The sequence below is a fragment of the Mytilus californianus genome, unplaced genomic scaffold, assembly GCF_021869535.1.
Source record: "Mytilus californianus isolate M0D057914Y unplaced genomic scaffold, xbMytCali1.0.p SCAF_2, whole genome shotgun sequence".
Lineage (NCBI taxonomy): Eukaryota > Metazoa > Mollusca > Bivalvia > Mytilida > Mytilidae > Mytilus > Mytilus californianus.
Window position 1 is genome coordinate 45,318,822 of NW_026262668.1, and position 25,083 is coordinate 45,343,904.

Genomic DNA, 25,083 nt, shown 5'->3' on the forward strand with positions numbered 1-25,083 from the left:
GTAATTCACAAATACCAAAATTAAAATACTACAGACTTACTGTATATTATACTCATTTGTGTAGAGGTTCCATCCTCTGTTTTTCATTTATAACTTTTACAACTTATACAAAAACAATCATTCTAATTACACATACATTTTATTACACCAACTTGTATTTACATTTTCATACACAGTGAGAATAATCTGCTTACTCTTCCGGAGCACATGAGATCACCCCCAGTTTTTGGTTGTGTTCGTGTTGCTCAGTCTTAAGTTTTCTATATTGTGTTTTGGTCTTTTCTTCTTTTTTTTGCCATGGCGTTGTCAGATTATTTTCGACTTATGAGTTTGAATGAGCCTTTGGTATCTTTCGTCTCTCTTTTATAATAAATGATTATAATGTTTATCATATTGTTATTATATCATTGATATTGTTTAATAACTGCAAGCGTCTATGAATTTAAGTACACGTAAAAGGTCACATTATGTTGTCACTTTCGTTTAGACTTGTTTATGATTTTTATTGATGAAAAAATGAATGACATCATATTTTGTTTATGATTTTTATTGATGAAAAATGAATGACATCATATTGGAACTTTCAAGATTATTTAGAATAAGAATTCTAGAACTTTCTGTTTGGTCATTACATGTATATATAAAGCGACACTAATAGAAAAAAATTCATTCCATTTTTATACGACCGCAAAAAAAATTTTGTGGTCGTATATTGGTATGACGTTGGCGTCGTCGTCGTCGTCGTCGTCGTCTGGCGTCGTCCGAAGACACATTGGTTTTCGCACTCTAACTTTAGTTTAAGTGAATGTTTCTCTATGAAATTTTACTACAAGGTTCAATACCACAAAAGGAAGGTTGGGATTGATTTTGGGGGTTATGGTACCAACAGTAAAGGAATTAGGGGGCAAAAAGGGGCCAAAAATAAGCATTTTTGTAACTTCCAGACATAACTTGTGTGTAAGTGTATGGATCTCTCTGACATTGTACCACAAGGTTCCATATCACAAAAGGAATGCTGGGATTGATTTTGGGGGTAATTGCCTCCAAATTTTAGGAATTAGGGGCCAAAAAAGGGGCAAAAAACAAGCATTTTTCAAGTTTCATGTCAATAACTTGTGTGTAAGTGTATGGATCTTTCTGAAATTGTACTATAAGGTTCCATATCACAAAGGGAAAGCTGGAATTGAGTTTGGGGGTAATTGCCGAAACGTGTAGGAATATGGGGCCAAAAAGGGGCCAAAAATAAGCATTTTTCTAGTTTCCAGACAATAACTTGTGTTCAAGTGTATGGATCTCTCTGAAATTGTACTACAATGTACCATACCACAAAGGGAAGGCTGGGATTGATGATGGGGTAATTGCCTCAATATTTTAGGAATAAGGGACCAAAAAGGGGCAAAAAACAAGCATTTTTCTAGTTTCAGGACAATAACTTGTGTGTAAGTGTATGGATCTTTCTGAAATTGTACTACAAGGTTCCATATCACAAAGGGAAAGCTGGGTTTGAGTTTGGGGGTAATTGCCCTAAACGTTTAGGAATTTGGGGCCAAAAAGGGGCCAAAAAACACATTTTTCTAGTTTCCAGACAATAACTTGTGTTCAAGTGTATGGATCTCTCTGAAATTGTACTGCAAGGTACCATACCACAAAGGGAAGGCTGGGATTGAGTTTGGGGGTGATGAATCATAAGGGGGTTTAAAAATTTGGGGGGGGGGGGTTTCCTTTTTTTTTCTTTTAAAATTTTCCATTTTAAGTTGGTTATTTCTGATTTATATTTAAAGGCAAATAATAATGATATGGTAGGAGATACACACCAAACAGGATGTGTAAATTATTATATAATAAGTATTGTGCAATAGCAAGAAATATTCAATTGCACAGTATTGCACAATAGCAAGAAATCTTCAATTGCACAGTATTGCGCAATAGCAAGAAATCTTCAATTGCACAGTATTGCGCAATAGCAAGAAATATCCAATAGCACAATATTGCGCAATAGCAAGAAATTGTCAATTGTACAGTATTGCGCAATAGCAAGAAATATTTAATTGCACAGTATTGTGCAAAAGAAGATACTTCGTATAAATTGCTTATTTCTTGACCAATTTCAATGGGGTTTTATTCTTGAATTCTTGGGGTTCTTTAATATGCTGAATCTAACCGTGTATTTAGTTTTTGGATTTTGGGCCCCGTTTTTAAATTGGTCCACATTGAGGTCCAAAGGGTCCAAAATTAAACTTTGTTTGATTTCATCAAAAATTGAATTATTGGGGTTCTTTGATATGCCGAATCTATCCGTGTATTTAGATTCTTAATTTTTGGTTCCGTTTTCAAATTGGTCTACATTAAGGTCCAAAGGGTCCAAAATTAAACTTAGTTTGATTTTAACAAAAATTGAATTCTTAGGGTTCTTTGATATGCTGAATCTAAACATGTATTTAGATTTTTGATTATGGGCCCACTTTTCATGTTGGTCCAAATCGGGGTCCAAAATTAAACTTTGTTTGATTTCAACAAAAATTGAATATATGGGGTTCTTTGATATGCTGAATCTAACCATGTATTTAGATTTTGGATATTGGACCATAATAGGTGAATGTCCAATTTAAAATTTTTAAGTTCTTAGACCACATTCATTCTGTGTCAGAAACCTATGCTGTGTCAAATATATAATTACAATCCAAATGCAAAGCTGTATCAAGCTTGAATGTTGTGTCCATACTTGCCCCAACTGTTCAGGGTTTCGACCTCTGCGGTCGTATCAAGCTGCGCCCTGCGGAGCATTTTATTAAATATTATTGTATGCTATTACATTGAGTATTTTATATGTTTATCAGTGGATTTGTCTTCACCAATATTACTTACTGTTGAAATATCATCTGTAGTATATTCTTTCTACTTGGCGAATAAACATTATCAATAGACAGTTAACTTATGGGTATGGGGTTACATTATAACTTACTGTTAGATATACGTGTATTGCAAACTGAAAACTTGATAATTATCCTTATTCATTGGACACACTAAGTTTTTAGTGCACGATTGCATAACTTGTATTTAACTTTCGGACTAAGGATTGATATATCGTCTCGTTGCATTGGTTACAAACCTTATATCATCGACCTGGAGGGACTAACACATACATTAAGTTAATTCGGTTTGGATCAAAATCAATTTCCAAAGACAGTCTAAGGCAATAACTGGTCAATGGCTTTCATTTTAGCAAGAGTTTTGATATATAAAATAGTTTTCAATTTAGTTGAACAAATGCGTGAAGATGCAAAAAATGTCCACGCAAAAGAATTAAAAGGCGATGGAAAGGTTACGGCATTTTTCCTTTGTTCCAGACAAATGTTGCCATATCAAATAACCAAACGGACAAAAAAAAAAATTAAAATGAGGCAGTCGACGCTATTTATTTGTCAGATACATACGATGTAGAATAAGTTGTCTCCAAAATTCAAAATGTTAAATTTAAATAAAACCCATTGCACTAATCATCAAAATTCAGATACAAAAATGCATTATGATAGAATGTTGTTTTCTTTCGCAAACTTCTACACTGGTCAATAACACCAATGGTTACAACAATATTTGTTTTTCCCTAATTTGCAACAGGAAGTGAGATAAACCTACTTACTGGTGAAAATTCTTTCCCTTCCAAAATCACAAACAATGCTCAGTGCAACAGAAATAACAAAATTACCAATTAAAAAAAGGGGGAATATAAAAATAAGAAGATGTGGTATGATTACCAATGAGACAATCTCTACCAGAGACCAAATGACATGAAGTTAACTAATAGGTCACCGAACGGCGTTCAACAATGAGCAAAACCCAAACCGCAAAGTCAGCTATAAAAGGCTCTGAAATGACAAATATAAAACAACTCAAACGAGAAAACTAACAGCCTGATTTATGTCAAAACAATGAACGAAAAACAAATTTGATATACATCAACAAACGACAACCACTGAATTACAGGCTCCTGACTTGGGGCAGGCACATACAGAATGTGACGGGTTAAACATGTTTGTTGGCGCCCAACCCTTCTCCTAATCTGGGAGAGTTGTGTAACAGCACAACATATGAACAAACTATAAAAATCAGTTGAAAAAAGCTTAACTCATCAGATCGATACAAAGCAGAAAAACAAGTAACAAAAACACAGACCGGACGTGACAGGGGTATTTATACATCCCCACAACAAAAAAGACTAAGTACAGATCTGAGAGTACTCGCAGTTTCTGAAAACTAGTTCAAAGCCAATAACAACTAATTAAAAAATCATCCATCTATGACTAAAATATAAATCAGTACACATCCAACATCCAATCGATTTAGTGTAAAGACGTCATTAACAGTCAGAGAAAAACATGACCTTGTGCAATGCAAGAATAAAGATATCGACAGATTGTAGAACCGTGAATGTGCATATGCATATGTATATAATAATAATATGAGTTTAGTTTTAATTTATTGATAATGAAATCAATATCAAGTCTGCTATCAAAAGGGTGCAATTGGTGCCCATAGGAATACCTACAACCTGTCGATACACTTTATTACCTCCAGTAGGTATATCTAGTATATTTACCTTTCTTATTAGTAAAGAAGGCTTTAAATGAGTTGCACAAAATATATTTGCAATCAGATTTTTTAAACGACCACTTGATTGAATAGGAAAACTTTCTTTGGTAATATTCGGCGGAAGTGTAGTGAAAAGAGTTGAAAAGTCAAAACTGTCAGCAGAATCAAAAGGATCATTAAAAGCACGTAATTTATCTACAACATCCAAAGAATGTTTCACACTCCAAAAATAGTTAATGCCACTATTTTCATATGTTTTTATTTTACAAAAGTTAATGATAAGTTTTTTGATAGTAGTTAAGTAACTAGTTAAAAGCACTGAAAGATTAGTTGTAGAACACTTACTAGATACCGAGATGAAACGATATTTTACGGGGTTTTGTTTTGTGTATTGTAGGTAACAAATACATAGTAGGGACTTTCGAATGATCAGAAGAGTCCTTATGTATGTATGTAGGATGTATTCATCTGCTGTTTCAGTCTCGTTGAAATTTCGATCGGGAATTATTTCCAAAACATGTGATACAAGTGGAAAATATTAATGAATTCAAAAAATGTTATAATCAAACTAAACTCTGTGAAAAAAATTGTGTACTTACAATAAGTAGTTTTTGATTAATAAAATTTTCAAATTTTATAACCAATCCGGTCAGAGTCATCAGCCAAAATGTTGAGAAAATGGGTGAGGGGTACAAAGAAATGATTTTACCAAAAATATGAACATCCCATATCAATTTTTTTCTTTTCAAAATTCTTAGATATGTATTTTTTTCAAGAAAAAGTTTAAATAATATGCTTTTTCTTCTAAAAAAAGAGAAAAATCCCAAATTTACAAAATTAACAGCATGGTCAATTTGACATAAAAAAAACAACAACATTTTATAAAACTTTCTTATATTAACACCAACCTATAGTTTTTTTTTTTAATTTAATTTTATTCAGGTTGGTTCACTTCATCTTTTGTGAAAGTATGAAAAAAAGTTTAATTGAGAAATTAATTTTTTTTAATGATAGTAGCCCAAAAATGGGTAAAAATTGATGAAAAATGGGAAAATCATTAAAAATGGGTACTTTCAAATGGTCGTAGGAAAAAAAGTAGTGCACCATCATATATTTTTTTTTCATCAATTTCTTTCTTACAGTTATATAAACCCAAAAATCAGGTTAAGAAAAAAAGTTTAACTCTAGAAATGTTTGGCTCCTCAGAGGTGTGCATCCTTAAGTTGTGATGTGGTTATGATATGACTGTTTATTATTTGACTCTCTGTGGAGCGCACTGACTTGAATGTTATAATACATTATAATTTCATTCTTATGATCTTCCGTGAAGTATTTACTTCATACCAACACCACGTTGTTGACTGCTTTGTCGGCCGCTACAAACGCAAACCGCTGTGCGAGCACTTAAAGTTTGTTTCTTATTCTAGAAATAGGCGTATAATGTACTTTTTTTTTAATTATTTCTACATTATTTTCAAAATGTGATTTTCGAATATCCACAGCATGCATACACTTATTTGAATAAGAATCAAGAAATTTTTTATCAGATTTTTCCCCGTCTACACAAAATATTTACAATACGATGAAAGAGCGTCTTTTATGACCTGACGACACTTTCCAATCTTTAGGTCCATAAAACTGACACACAAACAAAAAAAAAACGATATGTCTCGCCTATCGGCATAAAATTCGGAAACGACAAACTGAGGGACAGTAACAGTGCTTATTAATTCAAATTCTTGGGACTATGAACTAGCGGACAGGGCCTCAAATGGTCGACAAACTGAGGTGCACAGACATTAATGTAACTTTATAGAAAATATCGTTGTCTATGGTAAGTAGTTCCTATCAAACTAAGTTAAGCAGTAAACTTAACATTGAAAATTGGTAATTAATTGAAAGTCACTGGACCATGACATAGTGGGCAGGGCCTCGAAATAGTCTTCAAACCGATATGTACTGATAGTAATGCAACTTTATAGAAAATATCATAGTAGTTCCTATCAAAACAGACTGAACAAGTAAACTTAACATTGAAAAGTTCTCATTAATTGAAAGTCACTGGACCATGACCTAGGGAGCAGGGTCTCAAAATAGTCGTCAAACTGATAGTGATGCAACTTCATACAAAATATCATTGATCTATCACAAGTAGTTTATATTAAACTAATTTAAGAAGAAATGTTAACATTGAAAATTTCTAATGAATTTAAAGCCACTGGACCATGACCTAGGTGACAGGGCTTCAAAGTAGTCGTCAAACTAATATGTACTGATACTAATGCAACTGCATACAAAATATCATTGATCTATCACAAGTAGTTCCTGTCAAACTAACTTAAGCAGAACACTTAACATTGAAAATTGCTAATTAATTCAAACTAACTGGACCATGACCTAGGGGGACAGGGCCTAAAAATAGTCGTCAAACTGTACTGATATTACTGCTGCAACTTCATACAAAATATAATTATACCACAAGTAGTTCCTATCATACTAATTTAAGCAGAAAACTTAACAATTGTTGACGCCGAAGTCGCCGGAAAAGCAATAGCTGTCTTGCCTTCCGCGACTTTCGTCGCAGGCGAGACAAAAACTACGAAAAGACAAAACATCACATAGAAAAATAAAGACTGATCAACATGAATCCCACTAAAAACCGGGGATGATGAACTCATTGTTCCGGAAGAGTAAGCAAATCCTGATCCACATGTGCCACCCGTCGATCGTGTAGCTTTAGCAGGAAAACATTCCTTGTAAGTAGTAACCCACTATCAATGAAAATAAGGAGATATGGTAATAAGTAAGTAATAAGTCGATTTCGTTAATGTCAAAATCGACAACATTGGGACGGGATTGTGTTAACGACAAGTGGGGCATATCCGTAGTAATATGTGACACAGACATTCCATAACGGTTAACCAAACCATGGTGGCCTCCATGAAACTTTCATAGAGATGACTTCAACTTTACAAGTCGAGCGTTTGATTTTGTCAGGTTTAATGGACTTCCCCCTTTTGAGTTTACCTTGGAGTTTGGTAGTTTTGTTAATATTATCTAACCACTTTGAACCCTTGATACAATAGCTTCAGTAACCCTCTATCAAGACATTATGAGAGGAAACGTTAGTCCTAGAAAATCGTATCAACTGAGAGATATATATTACGTATGAAGACGCTTCTGGAATGTTGCTAAATAGAAATGGAAAGTTTAGTTCTCCACCGAGCCTTATTATCAATTTCTAGATGTAAGTCGAGATATACGGCAGACTTAACTGTATCTGTTGCATTCTTTTACTTCAAGTTCATTGGAATAGATGCAGTCAAAATAGTCACGAAATGTTGAATAATTCAGTGAAAGGACATTATCTAGAATAAAGCCTGCTTTTTTTATATTTTTCTTGAGAAGCGTCTATATGAACATGATGAAGTCGACCTCATAAGAATAAAGGAACAAGTTGGCAAGCAGAAGGGCATAGTTGGTTCCAATGGGAATGCCAATTGTCTGTTGAAAAACACGTTCTCCAAATGTAACAAATAGGTTGTCAATAAAAACTATCTTTTTTTTTAAGATGTCAATTGCAGTGTAATTTCTGGAGCTTCAATTTATCTAATTTGATGAGGACCGACTTTTTTCTGATTGAGGTGCTAAATTGGTAAGCAAATGAACCGAAGAACTTTGTTTACCATAAAAGTGACTCAACAATATACATATGTGTTGTGTTGTGTTGTGTTGGAGCAAAAGAACTACACAAAAATCACAAAGCGAATGCTAAACTCAGCAAGTTGTGAAAGGAACATCGTGGTAAACCTAGACACAATCTGTCTTAATTTCTCTCTATTCTTCAGACAAGAATAGGACTTAATGCTCCTAATTCAAAATTATATTTTGACAACGACCTATATTTTACGTTGCAATTGTTTTTACATATTTCAACGGGCCACACAAATTATGTGAATATGCTGCGGTAATTAGTTTGCGTTAATGAATGTCTACAAAGGAACCGAAAGGACCAGGGAGGGAATTTCAGCCAATTTGCGACGAATCATCTGTTGTCAAAATTCAACAAGATGTAAGCAATCATATGTCATCATACGACCTTCAACGATGAGCCAAACCCATACCGTATAGTAAGCTATAAAAGGCCCCGAAATGACAAAATGGATAAAACCAACGGCCAGAGTAATGCCACAAGTCTAAACGAAATACAAATATGACAGACAGTGACCAACGACAACCACTGAATTACAGGCTCCTGACTTTGAACAGGTACATAAAGAATCTGACGGGATTAATCATGGTTGTTAGCTCTCAATCCTCTCCTAACTGGGGACAGTAGTCACAACTTAAAATAAATTGTATTATTCAGTTGAAAAAGGCTTGAATAATTACATCGGTACAAAGCACACAAAAAAACTTATAAAAGAACAAAAGACACAAAGTACCAATCTAAGATTAATAACATGCAGTTACTTATAGCTATGGCAAGCCGTTTTACTATTTATTATAACCTCAAGATATCTAATAAACTTTATAAGATATCTCATAAAGTTTATAAGATATTTTATATAGTTTATAAGATATCTTATAAACTAAATGAGATATCTTATAAACTATATATCTTATAAAATATATGAGATATCTTATAAAGTATATAAGATATTTTATATAAAAAATATTTATGAGATATCTAAGAAACTTTATTAGATATCTTATATACTTTAGAAGATATCTTATAAAGTATATAATATATCTTATAAAGTATATAAGATATCTTATAAAGTATATAAGATATCTTATAATTTTTTTTAGATATCTTATAAACTAGATATCTTATAAAAACTAGATTATAAAAGATATCTTGTATATTATATGAGATATCTTATATATTACATGAGATATCTTGAAATTAGAATAAATAGTAAAACGGCTTGCCATAGAATTTTAAAAAAATATTGTCAAAAAACACTACAATGTCAACCAGTATACACATCCAACGGATTAAGTGTAAAAACTTCATGACTACTCATTTTTAGCCGGACATCCAGAGTAAATAAAAAAAAAAACCCTATTCAGTACACTGCTTCTTAGCTAAACATTGGAAGAAACTAATTTTGTTACCAATTTCTTAAAAACAAAGTCTTTTAAATTTAAATTATACATACCTGAAGGACAATCAAAAGGATGATTGCTTCCATCATTACCACTGGGTTCTTTAACTTTTCAATGAAAGTAGGTGTCATCTAAAAAATGTAAGCATTGGGATATCTAGGGTAGATCAATAAGACGACAAACGGTACTTTAAACTAATAACAAATCCTACACATCAAACATTGTATTTTTTTCTAATTGCATGACTAAGGGGCGGGGCCAAGGAATCTCCATGGACATGAGACCTGCAAATTTTAATACAACAGCATATCAAAAAGCATTGACCGGGGCCAAGGAATCTCCATGGACATGAGACGTGCAAATTCCAATACAACAGTATACAAAGCATTGACCTATCACTAGTTGTTCTTCTGAAACTGATCATATCACAAACTTATACAAGCATACTAACAAAGTTTCAAAGTCAAAATGTTATGACTGAGGGAGCGGGGACAAATTATCTCCATGCAAAAGCTAATACAACTGCATACCAAATATAATTGACCTACCACTAGTTGTTCCTCTTAAAGTATTCTAATCACACACTTATCCATGTATACTAAGCAGGGTTTCAAAGTCAATAGACCTTGACTAAGGGAGCGTGGTAAAATAATCTCCATGCAAATGAAACATGCAAATGATAATACACTTGCATACCTAATATCATTGACCCCACTAGTGGTTCCCCTTAAATTGACCTAATCACAAAAAAAGACATTGTTGACGAGACAAAGATGAAAACTCATATATACAACATTTATCGACTTGTCTGGGAATTTCCAGTCTAATACTAGAGATTAGACAATTGCTTGTTGTTGAAATCCGGAAGTGAACCCTTGTATTTCTATTTTGGTTTTGTTGTGCTGTTGAGCTGTTCCTTTACTGACATGCACTAAAATAATTTATTCCAAACTATTCTAGACTCTCGGGGATTTACAGCTTAACACTATAGTAAAGACAAGTGTTTGTTGTTGATGACCGGGTGTTATCCCATAGATTTCTATTTTTGTATGTTGTGTTTGTTGTGCTGCTTCCATAGTGACATGCAATAACATCTATTGTATATGAAAATAAGATAATGACATAGAGTAAGCAACTATAAGTTGCCATACGGCCTTCAACAATGAGCAAAACACATAATAAATATATAGCAAGCTATAAAAGGCCCCGAAATGACAAATGTAAAACAATTCAAAAGAGAAAAACTAACGGCCTGATTAATGTACAAACAATAAACGATAAACAAATATGATATACATCAACAAACGACAACCGTTATATATATGAATAGTGAGTTTTATGTTACAACTTATGCATGTACAACTGTTCTATAAAAGGACATCATTTACAGAATTCAGTATGTATCCTTTCGATAGAAGTCTATTCAACGACCTGGTAATGTTCCCTTTATAATTTTCACGATCTGAGCTTTTAGTGTTGTTTATGACAAACGCTAATATATTTCAATATAGTGACACTATTGCTTGTACCAAGTCGGAAATATGACAGTTGTTTTCCAATCGCTCCGTTGGTTGATACAGTCTTACGTTTGATTTTGTCAGTTTGTATGGATGTCCCCTTTTTGAATTTAACATTTTTGTTAACACTCTTTCACTAAGAGGCAATAAAAAATGTATCTGTATTTTGAACCTGTACATATTGCTGTTATACAAAGATAAAAAGAAACTAAGTAATCTTTTATGTGTCTATTTTGTCTTTGTTGTTCGTCTTTTTGTCGTTTTTTTCTTTTTATCCATTGTGTTGTCGGTTTTTATTAGAATTATGATTTTTGATTGTCCCCTCACAAAAATAACAACAGTCTATTCTTTTGACGGTTATAAGTTCTACTTTGAGTTTCACTGAACATTTCAATCTTGTGTTTTATAGTTCAACACTTAGTAGTGTAAATGATTATACATCAAACACTAACATGATACTCCTTTTAAAAGAAAGGCGAAAGATACCAAAGGGACATTCTAACGCACAAGTCGAAAATTAAATGAAAACGCCATGGCAAAAAAAGAAAAAGACCAAAAGAAAAACAACAGTACAAAAAACACAACATAGAAAACTGCATGATAGGGTTGTAGAGCTTACCATTTCAAGCTGTAAGTAATACATTTAAATAAAATTCAAGATACATTTACTGATTCTGTATCTAGATGACTTGGTTTAGTGATGGAGGCAACTCGTAACTGTACTCACACTTTGGTAGCTGTTTGTAATCTCTAATTGGTGTTCCGATCTGTGTTAAATTCATCGTACTTTTGATCTAAGTTAGAATAGATTTTTATTACATGTATATGAATGTTTTTTCGAGCTCAGTGTTCTGTGAATTTATAACTTATTTGAAATTAACATGGGTATTTTACGGTTGAAAGTAGTTCGTCTTCGACTAAAAGTTTCGAATGTATTTCATAACACTTTATATGGAAGTACAATTTAAATCCATGTACGTAAAATAAATTACCATTCAAATTTAAAACAACCGTCAAATAGTTGCATTACTGTGTTCCGTTACTGCCCTTTATTTCATTTTCACGTGGATTTTCTGCTTAAGCCACAACTGATTTCCTTTAATGTGCTACATTTCTGCAATCTACCTCCCGTTTGAAGAAAAATGTCCATCGAACATTTGATCTAAGGTTATCATACTTAATATTTTGTGGAAATGTTTTTTTTCTGTAAATCCCCGTCTTTTATTGCGAATTTGGTACAATTTCAGACACGTGTGGACTTTATGTAATAAATGTAATAACACTTAACTTCACTTTGATAGTTTTTCTTCAAATAACCAAGAACTCTGTGTCATGTTGCGAATTTTAGCTAAGGATACTTACTTTAAAAAGAGCAAATAAAAACAGCTGTAATTGTCTGTTTTTAGATTTAGATATTTTAGTTTCACACTGGAAACTTGATTCAAACATTTACGACAAGAGACACTATTTTCGTTTGCTGGTGTTAATCTTCCTTCTTTGTTGTTGTTCCTTGGCATTTTTTTACGGTGTGTATATTTTCCAACTTGTTCTTTATGCCCGTGTCTATATAACTGGTAAATTTTGAATTCAGGGATTTCCGAATGGTTACCTAAAGTAACTTCAAACTTTTGCTAAATTCTTTCATATATAAAAATATTTGGTTTGGAAGTTTGGCTGTACCTGTAAAATTCTTATAACAAACGGGATATCACATCTTATTTTTTCCCGGTTATCATGCATGTTGTTTATAGAACCCGTTAATTAGATACGCTCAATGTAAACTCATTCGTCCGTTGAGTATAGTTATTCCAAAAGGTTATTAATTTTACACCGTAGAACGATCTTTGAATATGTTTTTATCGGTACTAACATTGATCATCTCTTTAATAAATTAAAACATATAACTTAATATGTATTGCTATTCAGTTATGAAAACGTATGTTCTACATCATGACCATACTACATATATAATTATATTTTTGCATTGCACAGAATCATTCTTTTCTCAGACTGTTATTGAAGTCCTTACACTAAATTCGTTTGACATGTTTGATGTATACTGATTTATATTTTTTGTCTGGAAGATCATGATTTATTTATTGGTTGCATACATTTGCAATCGGTATGTAACTGTTACACATTATGTTGAAATTCACACTTGAATTCGAAAGTTCTACAAATATGTTAATTGTATTTATTGTTTTGGTTTAATTAACCTTCATCATAATTTTTCACAAACCTTGTTAATCAGAACATATTCTTCCGTTTTACACAATGAACCCTTTTCTGCTTTTCAAAAAAGACTCAACGAACTTGTTTAACAGACGTCATGTGTGTATCAAAAGTTGTACGGGTATGATAAATGATATATCAGAAGAGTATGACAGATAAGAATTGAATTGATTAATAAAATGTTTACCGTTGACACATTTAAATAAGGGATCATCTCAAAAGGATGCACTTAATTTTGATTAAATCAGTGCATAAATAGCTTTTCTAATTGCTACCAATACATTGAAAACAATCGTGAGTGAAAGTCATTCCATTTTTTCTAACATGATTATCGGTTGATTGGTTTGATGCTAAATATAAGTATAACATCAAGTAACAAGTTGCTCTTATTCATTTGTTGATTTGTTGGTTTTAGATGGTTGGTACAAGACAAGACAGACAAAACAAGAAAAATACTTTATTAAAGTCTTACCACTTGTTACATATAAAATATACAGCATAGTAAAAAACAAGATAACAAAAAGAGCCACTCTATAAAGAGTTATGAGAAACTATAAAACAATTTTTTAAGTATAATACAAATACAAGTCAACTATCAAGAGTTTAAAATTCTTTTTTCGCTTTAATAAAATTTCATTGCAGATTTTGGCAGCATAAAATACCATACTTTCATTTGTAAAAAGAAATATCATTTTTTCATTATCAGACATATGTAAACAGTTCTCATCAACAATAGTAGCATGATTAAAAATAACATTACGGATATCTACATGTGGCTATGTTGGTTGTTTTGATTGAAATTTTGCATTATGTCAAAGTTGACGAATTTATCATTCATTTATCATTAAAGTTTAATTGGTTGGTTGATTGACAGTTTGCATAACGAAAAGAGAGATGATTATTTGATATTGATCAATTAATTTGTTGATTGTTAGTGTGACCTCAAACCAACGTTTTTACTCAGAGAATGTTAAATGCTCGCCCTCCTACAAATAAAAAGGAAAGACCAGTTTTTCGATTAAATGCACAAGGAATGGATCCCCTTAAATCACACTGTTCAGGTAATTGCAACATGTCAGTAATTTGTATTCAAATAATGGTATTTCTAGGAACGGTGCAAAGATTGAACACTCCCTCCCTTACAAAATTGTCCTTGCATGTACCTTTTAAATTTTCTATTTTTCTAGGGACACACGGAATTTATGTGTTGTTTATTTGTTTTGTGTGCATTTTGTTTTCATTTGTATAGAAATCTGACCTTCTTCTTAAATTTGTTACTATTATGTTTTTTTTCTAATCGTATTTGAATCTTAAAAATATTCTTAAAGTAGTTTCGTTTTCGTATGTTCTTAGAAACCCAGCCCGTGTATTTAATCGAAAACCTGGTCCCCAACCTAGCTCTGATATAGGAGGAGGAGGAAGGGTCATTTCATCAGTTGTTGGGAGTAAAACATGTTCGGTAAACATTTATGACAGGGAAAGGTGGAAAGACCGTCACTTACAATTGTTTGCTTAAACAAATAGTTTTTTAGCATTGCTACTCATAATTATGCTGATTGAGTCAATATAAATTCATACTTTTGAGATGATGCCTTATTTAAATGTCATGACGCTCGTCTATCAAATCTAATACACATTTGGCCTGCTGATTGCATTAAACCATAGGATCATTGTTATTTCTGCATCCCTGTTGACCGCATGCTGATAATTTGCCATCTTTGAGCCTCTGATATTCGTACCATGTTCACAGAGAATGAATAATTTTTTTAAAACGCCGGACTTAAATACCCAAATTTGAAGCGTTTGCATACTGAATTTCGGAAATTGCATGGAAGGCATATATAGTTCACGTGTATGATACCTCAATATCTTAATTGGCAGATTCCATATAAGAAAGTGAAACAACTCCCATAAGCACGTTAGGCAAAAATCATAAGCAATGAACTTCTGTTTTTGAATACATGCTTTACTAATAAAGATAAAGACAATTTGACCAAAAAAAAAATTATGAGCATCATCCTTTTTAAATAAACGAAGCCTTAAATATTATGTTTCTGACATAAGATTTGACAGACTTTATTGTTTCTGACATAAGATTTGACAGACTTTATTGTTTCTGACATAAGATTTGACAGACTTTATTTTTTCTGACATAAGATTTGACAGACTTTATTTTTTCTGACATAAGATTTGACAGACTTTATTATTTATGACATAAGATTTGACAGACAAATTGGGTTTCTGACATAAGATTTTGACAGACTTGATTCTGACATAAGATTTTTCATACATTAGATATTTTGACAGACAATATATATTTGTTTTTTTTGACAGACATTGGAAATCAAATCCTAGTTGAAAGTCATTTTTAAAACTCCTGGAAATTACTGCAGCCTAACATCTAACAAGATTTCACTACAGGTCAAAGAACTTTAACTGTTAGCACATTCAAATGTTTCAGACATAAGAAAACAAGTTTGACAGATCTTATGTAGGAAACATATAAGTTAAAACTATTGCTTGAATAAAGTTAAATGAAAGAATCAACATGTGTTTTTTCTTATGCACAGCATGACTTACAGTTTTAACTGGCATATATTGGAACCTACAATGATTTTGAAAGTTTTTACAGCGATGTTCCTGACATAAGATTTATTGACAGACACTGAGCTATAAAGCAAGATATTTGAAAGTGAAAAAAAATATATATCACAGATGTTTTTGACTAAAAAAAGTAACAAATTTGGGAACAGGGATGTTTGAATAAGCAGACTACACTAGTAAATACCAGTATACAAGTGTCAACATAAAGCATTGCAACACATAAACATTGTGTAAAAAAATGGGAGTTAATTCTGTCAAAATCTTTGCATTTTTTCAACTTTTTTTAATCATTTCTACTTTAAATGGAAACAATCATATCCAAAAATTATTTTTATAATTTCTTCTAACATCATTATTCTTCAAAACATTCACAGATTATCTTTAAAATAACAGTAATTATTATTTTTATTTATTTATTCATTTTGACAGACATTTCAATTTCTTATATGGAATCTGCCAATTATCGGTCACACCTGTATGATCACATCTTATAATGAAACTATGGTCTTTTTAAAATAAATATTTGTGTTTAAATTGAAATTCGTGGTAACATGCTATAATTCTTTGAAATGATTTCTCCTTGAAATCCATTCATTGGTTAAAGAATGAACTTTCAAGATTCAAGGACAGATCGACAAATTATTTTTAAAAAGGTACATAATTATGAGAAAAGTAATGTGGTGTAACATCAATAAGAGAAACATCCTACCACAGAATAAAAGCATAAATAAACATCAAGAGATCTGCATATAGTTTTTTCTACATGTTACTGTATTGGCTCATTTCATTGGTGATGACTTGCACATGTTACTGTATTGGCTCATTTCATTGGTGATGACTTGCACATGTTACTGTATTGACTCATTTCATTGGTGATGACTTTAACATGATGGGACCTCTCAATATTATATAGGCAACCATACGGCCTTGTGAGGAAAACCCATACCGTATAGTTGGCTATAAAAGGTCCCGACATGAAAGATTGAAACAATTCAATTGAGAAAACTAATGGCCTAATTTATAACAAAACAATTTACGAAAAAACAAATATGACCGATTATTGTGCTCACTGTTTGACAAAAAATGATACCTTGATCAATTAAAGTACGGTAAAATAAATTAACTAAAACATGTTGATTGTTTTATTTATATAATTGCACTCTTTATATCACAACTTTGCAATCTTTGATCTTCGACATTTTATTTTTCTGTAGGGATTATTTTTTTAAAATTTTGTCAGTGAATCACACACATGTAACAATTTTTAGCAAAAGGAGCGTAGCATGTTTTTAAGTTATACTGAAAAATATTTCAATAATTCTACTGATCTATACTAATGACAAAAAACACTAACTTCAAATTAAACTGAACAAGAAAGAGGCCCATTCAACAAATTTAATATAAAAATATTTTTCATGATTAATAACTGAAAATTCAGTAAAGGAGAAGGTCCGGTCCAGTAAAGCTATATTTGGCCTAAAATTTGAAATACATCTGATGAAAGATTTTTGACATTTTTTAAACACTTAAGTGTCTACTTCAGTCGATTTAATTAGTTTATGTAAAAGATTTGAACTGATTTGGTCATTAAAATTTGACCCTCAAATGCAAGCTTAAATATATATAAAATGCTCCGCTGGGCACAGCTTGATACGACCGCAGAGGTCGAACCCTGAACTGTTGGGGCAAGTATGGACACAACATTCAAGCTTGATACAGCACTGAATTTGGATTGTGATTAAATATTTGACACAGCATAGGTTTCTGACACAGAATGAATGTGGTCTAAGAACTTAAAAAATTTTTAATTTACCTTTTCAAACCATATCATTATTATTTGCTTTTATATATAAATCAGAAACAACCAATTTAAAATGGAAAATTTTCTTTTAAAGAAAAAAAAGGAAAAAATCCCCCCTCAAATTTTTTGAACCCCCTTATGATTCATCACCCCCAAACTCAATCCCAGCCTTCCCTTTGTGTTACAATGTATGGTGCCTTGCAGTACAATTTCAGAGAGATCCGTACACTTGAACACAAGTTATTGTCTGGAAACTAGAAAAATGCTTGTTTTTTCGCCCTTTTTGGCCCCAAATTCCTAAACGTTTAGGGCAATTACTCCCAAACTCAAACCCAGCTTTCCCTTTGTGATATGGAACCTTGTTGTACAAAATCATAAAGATCCATACACTTACACACAAGTTATTGTCCTGAAACTAGAAAAATGCTTGTTTTTTTGGCCCTTTTTGGCCCCTTATTTCTAAAATTTTGAGGCAATTACCCCCAAAATCAATCCCAGCCTACCCTTCGTGGTATGGTACCTTGCAGTATAATTTCAGAGATCCATACACTTGAACACAAGTAATTGTCTGGAAAGTAGAAAAAAATGCTTATTTTTGGCCCCCTTTTGGCCCCTTATTCCTAAACGTTTTAGGCAATTACCCCCAAACTCAATTCCAGCTTTCCCTTTGTGATATGGAACCTTGTTGTACAATTTCAGAAAGATCCATACACTTACACACAAGTTATTGTCTGGAAACTAGAAAAAATGCTTGTTTTTTTGCCCCCTTTTTGCCCCTTATTCCTAAAAAATTTTGAGACAATTACCCCCAAAATCAATCCCAGCCTTTCCTTTAGTGGTATGGAACCTTGCAGTACAATTTCAGAGAGATCCATACACTTGAACACAAGTTATTGTCTGGAAAGTAGAAAAATGCTTATTTTTGGCCCCCTTTTGGCCCCTAATTCCTAAACATTTTGGGCAATTACCCCCAAACTCAATTCCAGCTTTCCCTTTGTGATATGGAACCTTGTAGTACAATTTCAGAAAGATCCATACACTTACACACAAGTTATTGTCATGAAACTAGAAAAATGCTTGTTTTTTGCCCCTTTTTTGGCCCCTAATTCCTAAAATTTGAGGCAATTACCCCCAAAATCAATCCCAGCATTCCTTTTGTGATATGGAACCTTGTGGTACAATGTCAGAGAGATCCATACACTAACACACAAGTTATGCCTGGAACTTTCAAAAATGCTTATTTTTGGCCCCATTTTGGCCCCTAATTCCTGAACTGTTGGTACCATAACCCCCAAAATCAATCCCAACCTTCCTTTTGTGGTATTGAACCTTGTGGTAAAATTTCATAGAGATCCATTCACGTAAACTAAAGTTAGAGTGCGAAAACCAATGCGTCTTCGGACGACGACGATGACGCCGCCAACGTCATACCAATATACGACCACAAATTTTTTTTGCGGTCGTATGAAAATCTACCTAATATGCTATAAAGCGTCTCTTTTCAGATGGTTTTTGTCTAAAATGTTAGTGGCCGCATTCGTGTTCTGTCTCAACCTTTATACATCTTATGTAGTATCATCAAATACTACATACATGTATATTCAAATATTAAGATTTGACACAAGTGCGGCTACTTCCATTTTAGACAAAAAGCTTCTAAAAATTATTAGCACAAATGCTAAAATTTCAGTAATTTTGCATGAAATAATGTTGCTAGTACATGATGCATGTGTATTTTATTGTCCAAAAACAGCCAATATTTATGTAACAAAAGTATTCAACTTTCCAATAAATAGCTAGAGTTTACATTTTCAACAAATTTGTAAAAATGCTATATTTTGGGGCCAAACAGGGGTCTTACCAGGCCTACTCCTTTACAGTTATACAATATACAAACATTCAATAATTGACAATAAGGTGTGATTGATTATATGATACCTGCACATGTTACAGTAGAATATTACAATTGTAAATTAAAATGTAATTATCAATAAAAGTATATGAAAGCAACACTTAATAAATTTGGCGCTTCTGAGCCATTTTCTGGATTAACCTTCATCAGGACTACTTTTTCACAATATTTCAAACTCAACTTCAAATTTATTCCTGAAATTACAGTTTATAATATTAAAGTAACAAATTTGCTGGATTTTCAGGAAAACATAAGGTCTTAAATGAGGGTTTAGATTGGGTGTACAGAATAGAGAATAATGGGTCATAAAATAATCAAGGAAAGAGAAAAATGACCTAAAACTTTAAAGAATATAGAATGGAGAATAATTGGCTGTTAGAATGTTAGTAATATAAAATAATGGGCAAAAAAACAGAAAAATTGCCAAAGAATTAAAAATTACAAAATGTAAACTTGAAACTGTACAATCTGTTTATAAGATAAGAAAGTATTGAAAAACTTAATACACTAAACTAAGAGATAATAATTATGTTTCCGGTTTAACCGAATCTGGTTGATACCATGGATAATGATGTAGGACACAGTCTCACTTCCAAGTCTATCATTGCAAGGGAAAAAAAGAAAGGCTGTATTTATACAAAACAATACACTTTTATATTGAAATATGGGGAAATATCATTACAGCAACAATAAGATCTATATAATAAAATAAATGACAAGGGACAATTCATAGAAATTGCATGTAAAATTCATAAAAATTATGCACTGATACAATACAATTTAAATCACAATTTAGTATTAGAACAATATAAAATGTTATGAAATAAAAACCAAGAACATAAATATAATCTCAATATACAATGAAGAGTAATAAAATATAATTATAAAGTATCAAGACTGATTTTAAACAGAAGAACAGCCATAAAAGCGATGTTCCTCTGATTTTGTAAAGTATGAGAAGGATTGTTGATATCATTGCTGCATTATATAGACATGCTTACACATGAGTTTGAATTACCATATACAAGTTATTTATTATTAGAAAAACAATATTCAAAATATTACATGTTTTGCACATGTACTGTACATTGAATCAGAAATGCTTGGATGCAAAAATTATTGCGATTGTTGAGTAATGTACAAAAATATGATATTAATTATTACAAATTCCTGAAATGCTGCATACATATAATAATTTCAAATGTGTGTTTTCATTTTTGTAAAAGCTACCGAGTATTAATTTTCGCAATAATAAAAAACAATTTTTGCAATAATAAAAACAGTGAAAAATTTCTGAACTTGCAAAATTTCAAAGATACTTTTTCAAATTTATAAGCTGTCCACATTGTCACTGCAAACACCTAAAAGTGAACCTCCGACATTTATATTTTTGATGTTGCTAGCCTATGATATAATTGCAATAAATTACAAGATATGATTTTGACCTTCATTGACAATAATGCATACGCTTCTGTCAATGACAATTGTTTAGTGATAGAAAAAAATTTGTAAGAGGTTCTGCCGAACCCTGTGTCTCGCTTGCAATTACTGCTGTCAGTGTTAAAGTGTAATGTTGACTTACAAAGTGAGTCCATTTATCAGTAAATTACAGAATTTAAATAGAAATTTAAACTTTTGCTTTAGGAGCTATTTCATGGTCTTGAAGACAAGCTTCTGTCCAAGTTTTATAACAATCCATGGAGGTTTAATAAATCTATCATGTTTTTTTACCAAAAAGGTTTAATCCCACCCAGACTGTCTGTAAATGTGAACTGTAAAAAAAACTCCATCTACCAGAAAAATACTGAAAATGAAAAAAACGATATTTTTGCATCAGACATTATCTCTTAATCATAAAAACAATTCTGCCAAAGTGTCATAAAATTCTATGAAGATTTGACAAAGTAATTGATGTGTAACAAAATTTAACCTAAGACTGTATCTACTTGTTAAATGTAAAAAAAAAAAAAAAAACAAAGTCCATTCATCAGTTAAATACAAAAAACAAAAATATAAATTTTTCAAACTTTTGCTCTGAATTCTGTATTTTGGTCATAAACAAGATTCTGTCCAAATTTCATAAAATTCCATGAAGGTTTGACAAAGTTATTCCTAAAAAAAATGAACCACAGACTGAACCTAAATGATGATGCCACTGAAGCCGATGCCAACGCCTGAATCTAAGATAACTATGTCTCACTTTCACAACATAAATGTTGCTGGCTCGACAAAAATGATAGTTTTAACAACATTTCAATATAATATAAAACCAGATCTCAAACTTAATATTATGTTACTTTCAGTCATATTAATGTGATAATCTTGGGATCAGATTTGAAACTTTTGAGAAACACCATTGAATGTGACTGAGACTTTGATTTTTAAAATATAAACATGAAAAAACAGTTTATGTTATACATGTAATAATTTAAGATGTATATCATTTCTTCCTTCTCTGTTATTAAACAATTGAGTTGTAATCTTTTCATGAAACTTAAAAAGATTATCTTACATTTGACATAAGTTGGCCAATTTTACCTCTTTCGAACTTTGACAAATGTTTGCAATTGTAAAAAGCATTTCAAAATAGGCTACACATTTGTAAAAATTTATTCTTTTGATACATACTGTTTATATGCAAAATATTTGTTTGTTTGTTAATTTATGTATTATCTGGTTTTTTTCCTTGATAATATGGGGTTAACAGGTCCCTTAACTACAATAAATAAATGAATAAATACTAACATAATGAAATTTTTTCCGTCCTTGCATTTTATAAATGATATATTTTCCTACCTCAAAATAAAAGATTTCTGAAGTTTTATTTATTCTAAACTTAATTTTGTTATCAGTAAGTGACTGAGTGCTTTTGTTTATTGTTAAATATTCAATAAAACAACAAAAATGAACATGATAATTTCTTTTTATCAACAAGTCCATATACTGGAATTTTCTCAGAAATAGCTGATGTGAACCTTTGACATAAGTTTCATTACAATCTGATGAGAACTGTATGTGTGAGAGCACTTACAATGTTGGACGGAATGACATCACCATTTCTGTATCCCCCAGAAAGCACACATTAAACGTTCCAGTATCATTTCATTACTTTTAGAATTGCAGACTTTAATGCTGCAGTAAACACACTACCATTATCAGATTCCCAGGCACAGAACAGGTTTCCAATTAGTTTTTCAAGAGTTGCTGCATTACCGGTCTTGTTTCTCCATTTATACAAAATGAGGTAACATAAGTCTGCTCCAGTTTGATACGTAATTATTTCAAAATCTGACTGACTTAATCCAAGTTGCAATGCAACACTATTTGCTTTTGAAATATTTATTGCTTTACTGAGGAGTGAAAGGTCTAAGTCTTTTAATTGGTTTCCTTGGTATGCCTGTATGTCATGTCCAATCCATTCTTCTACAAAATATATTATAAAATTGCCAACTGTCTTCACCCAAAACTAATTTAAAATTAATTTAATTCTGCTTATTTTTTATGACGTGGTAAATTATTTCGAGTGGGACAGAATATGAATTCAAAAATTTTGGTTGAGTTTTGATGCCCATGCATGTACATTTTGAAACCATACTTGTTCAGTGTATGTTCCTTGGTGTTAATATGTCCTTTGATTGAGTTAAGCTATTTCAGTTGATATTTTATAATATTATTAATTCGTATATTTTAACAAATTTGATTCGTTTAGGGATAGTCACATGTTAAACTATATTTTCGAAGGTAGAGAGAAAACGGCGGATAGCAAAAAGCATATTGCACAGCAAAAAGCATATTGCACGGTTATTTTTAGAATATCTAAAAACCGATATACTTTGTGACGTCATGTAATAAATTTCAGGATATTGTTCAACGTTTTGAAACAAATGACATCTGTGATCGATTATTTGACAATTTTTTTTTTCAAATACATAAGATGTCAAACAAACAAAATAAAAGTAAATGAAATAACAACTAATATGTTGTTATTGTCAAGGAGACAATATAATATCTATAAAATTCCAACAAAATCAAATGACGATTTTGATACAAATATGGTCGAAAATTAATAATATAACAAATATAGCCTTTGTATGAGGTCAATACAGGATATATCGACCCAAAGAAGTATATCGACCTCGGACTTCGTCCTCAGTCAATATACTTCTTTCAGGTCAATATATCCTTGTATCGACCTCATACAAAGGCTATATTTGTATAGTGTGTCTTTCTATGTTGTGATGTTACACTTTTGTTTCAGAAAAAGGGTGAAGGTTTGGTACCATTAAAACGTTTAAACCCGCTGCATTTGTTTGCACCTGTCCTAAGTCAGGAATCTGATGTTCAGTAGTTGTCGTTTGTTGATGTGGTTCATAAGTGTTTCTCATTTCTCGTTTTTTATATAGATTAGACCGTTGGTTTTCCCGTTTGAATGGTTTAACACTAGTAATTTTTGGGGCCCTGTATAGCTTACTGTTCGGTGTGAGCCAAGGCTCCGTGTTGAAGACCATACTTTGACTATAATGATTTACTTTTATAAATTTTGACTTGGATGGAGAGTTGTCTCATTGGCACTCATACCACATCTTCTTATATCTATTGCTATATAAATTTCATTTGCAGACAGATGTAGATTATTTTTACAAAGAATACAAATAAAACTACCGGGGTATAGGCTCTTAGGACGATGAATTGTTCACTTGGTACATTTATTTTTTCTCTTATTCAAGATCAAAACTTTTTTTTTAAGAAACAAATTATTTGTTTTCAAATAAACAGCATTGGTCAACTTTAATGTATAAGGATCACATTATTTTTTTACATGAAAATCTGGATAAAAATTCTTTATAGGCCCCACTCTCTCCTCACCAAAATATAATGGTCCTCCAGAAAGCTTAATATAAAAGAACAATGAAATGATTCGTAGATCTCAATTTTTTGCTTATGAATACTGTTAACAGTATTTCACTACCCATTATTATTTTTCATCCTGCAATCAACCTTCTACTATACTTATACAGGTTGACAGATAACATGAAGCATTAAAAGTATAGTGTACGCTCATAGTATCCTGGTATCCCCCTTCTGTAATGAGCGACCAGTTATATTCAAACTACTGGTTACGTCACAGTTCAATTTGGGGGTCCTCATTGCAGTCAGCTTTCAAGTCATGTTGATTTCATTCAAAACAAAATGCAACTGTTTGGAATAAAAAAAAACTATATGGATACCCCATATCCTTTGTCTTTCTATTATAAGCATAAATGTTAAATTGCAGGATAAAAAACAATATTTGTACATTGTAGGAAAATATAGAA

General features: G+C 31.7%; 1 protein-coding gene and 1 long non-coding RNA gene across 5 annotated transcripts in view; both read right to left on the reverse strand.

Moving 5' to 3' along the window:
* LOC127727976 (general transcriptional corepressor trfA-like) overlaps positions 1–25,083 on the reverse strand; it is a 143,362-nt gene that overhangs the window by 46,926 nt on the left and 71,353 nt on the right. Inside the window, exon 10 of one of the 4 annotated variants that reach the window (XM_052235115.1) lies at positions 21,212–23,191. The exons of the other annotated variants lie outside the window; for them this stretch is intronic. Within the exon in view, the coding sequence (XP_052091075.1) occupies positions 22,866–23,191 (326 nt within the window). The 3' untranslated portion in view covers positions 21,212–22,865. Of the gene's footprint in view, positions 1–21,211; positions 23,192–25,083 lie in introns of those variants that run through there. 4 annotated transcript variants of the gene reach the window in all.
* Positions 13,893–21,212, reverse strand: LOC127728008 (uncharacterized). The gene is made up of 2 exons (XR_007993964.1): positions 18,865–21,212; positions 13,893–18,214 (listed from the first exon to the last, which is right to left on the reverse strand). It is a non-coding gene; the product is annotated as an uncharacterized LOC127728008 (long non-coding RNA).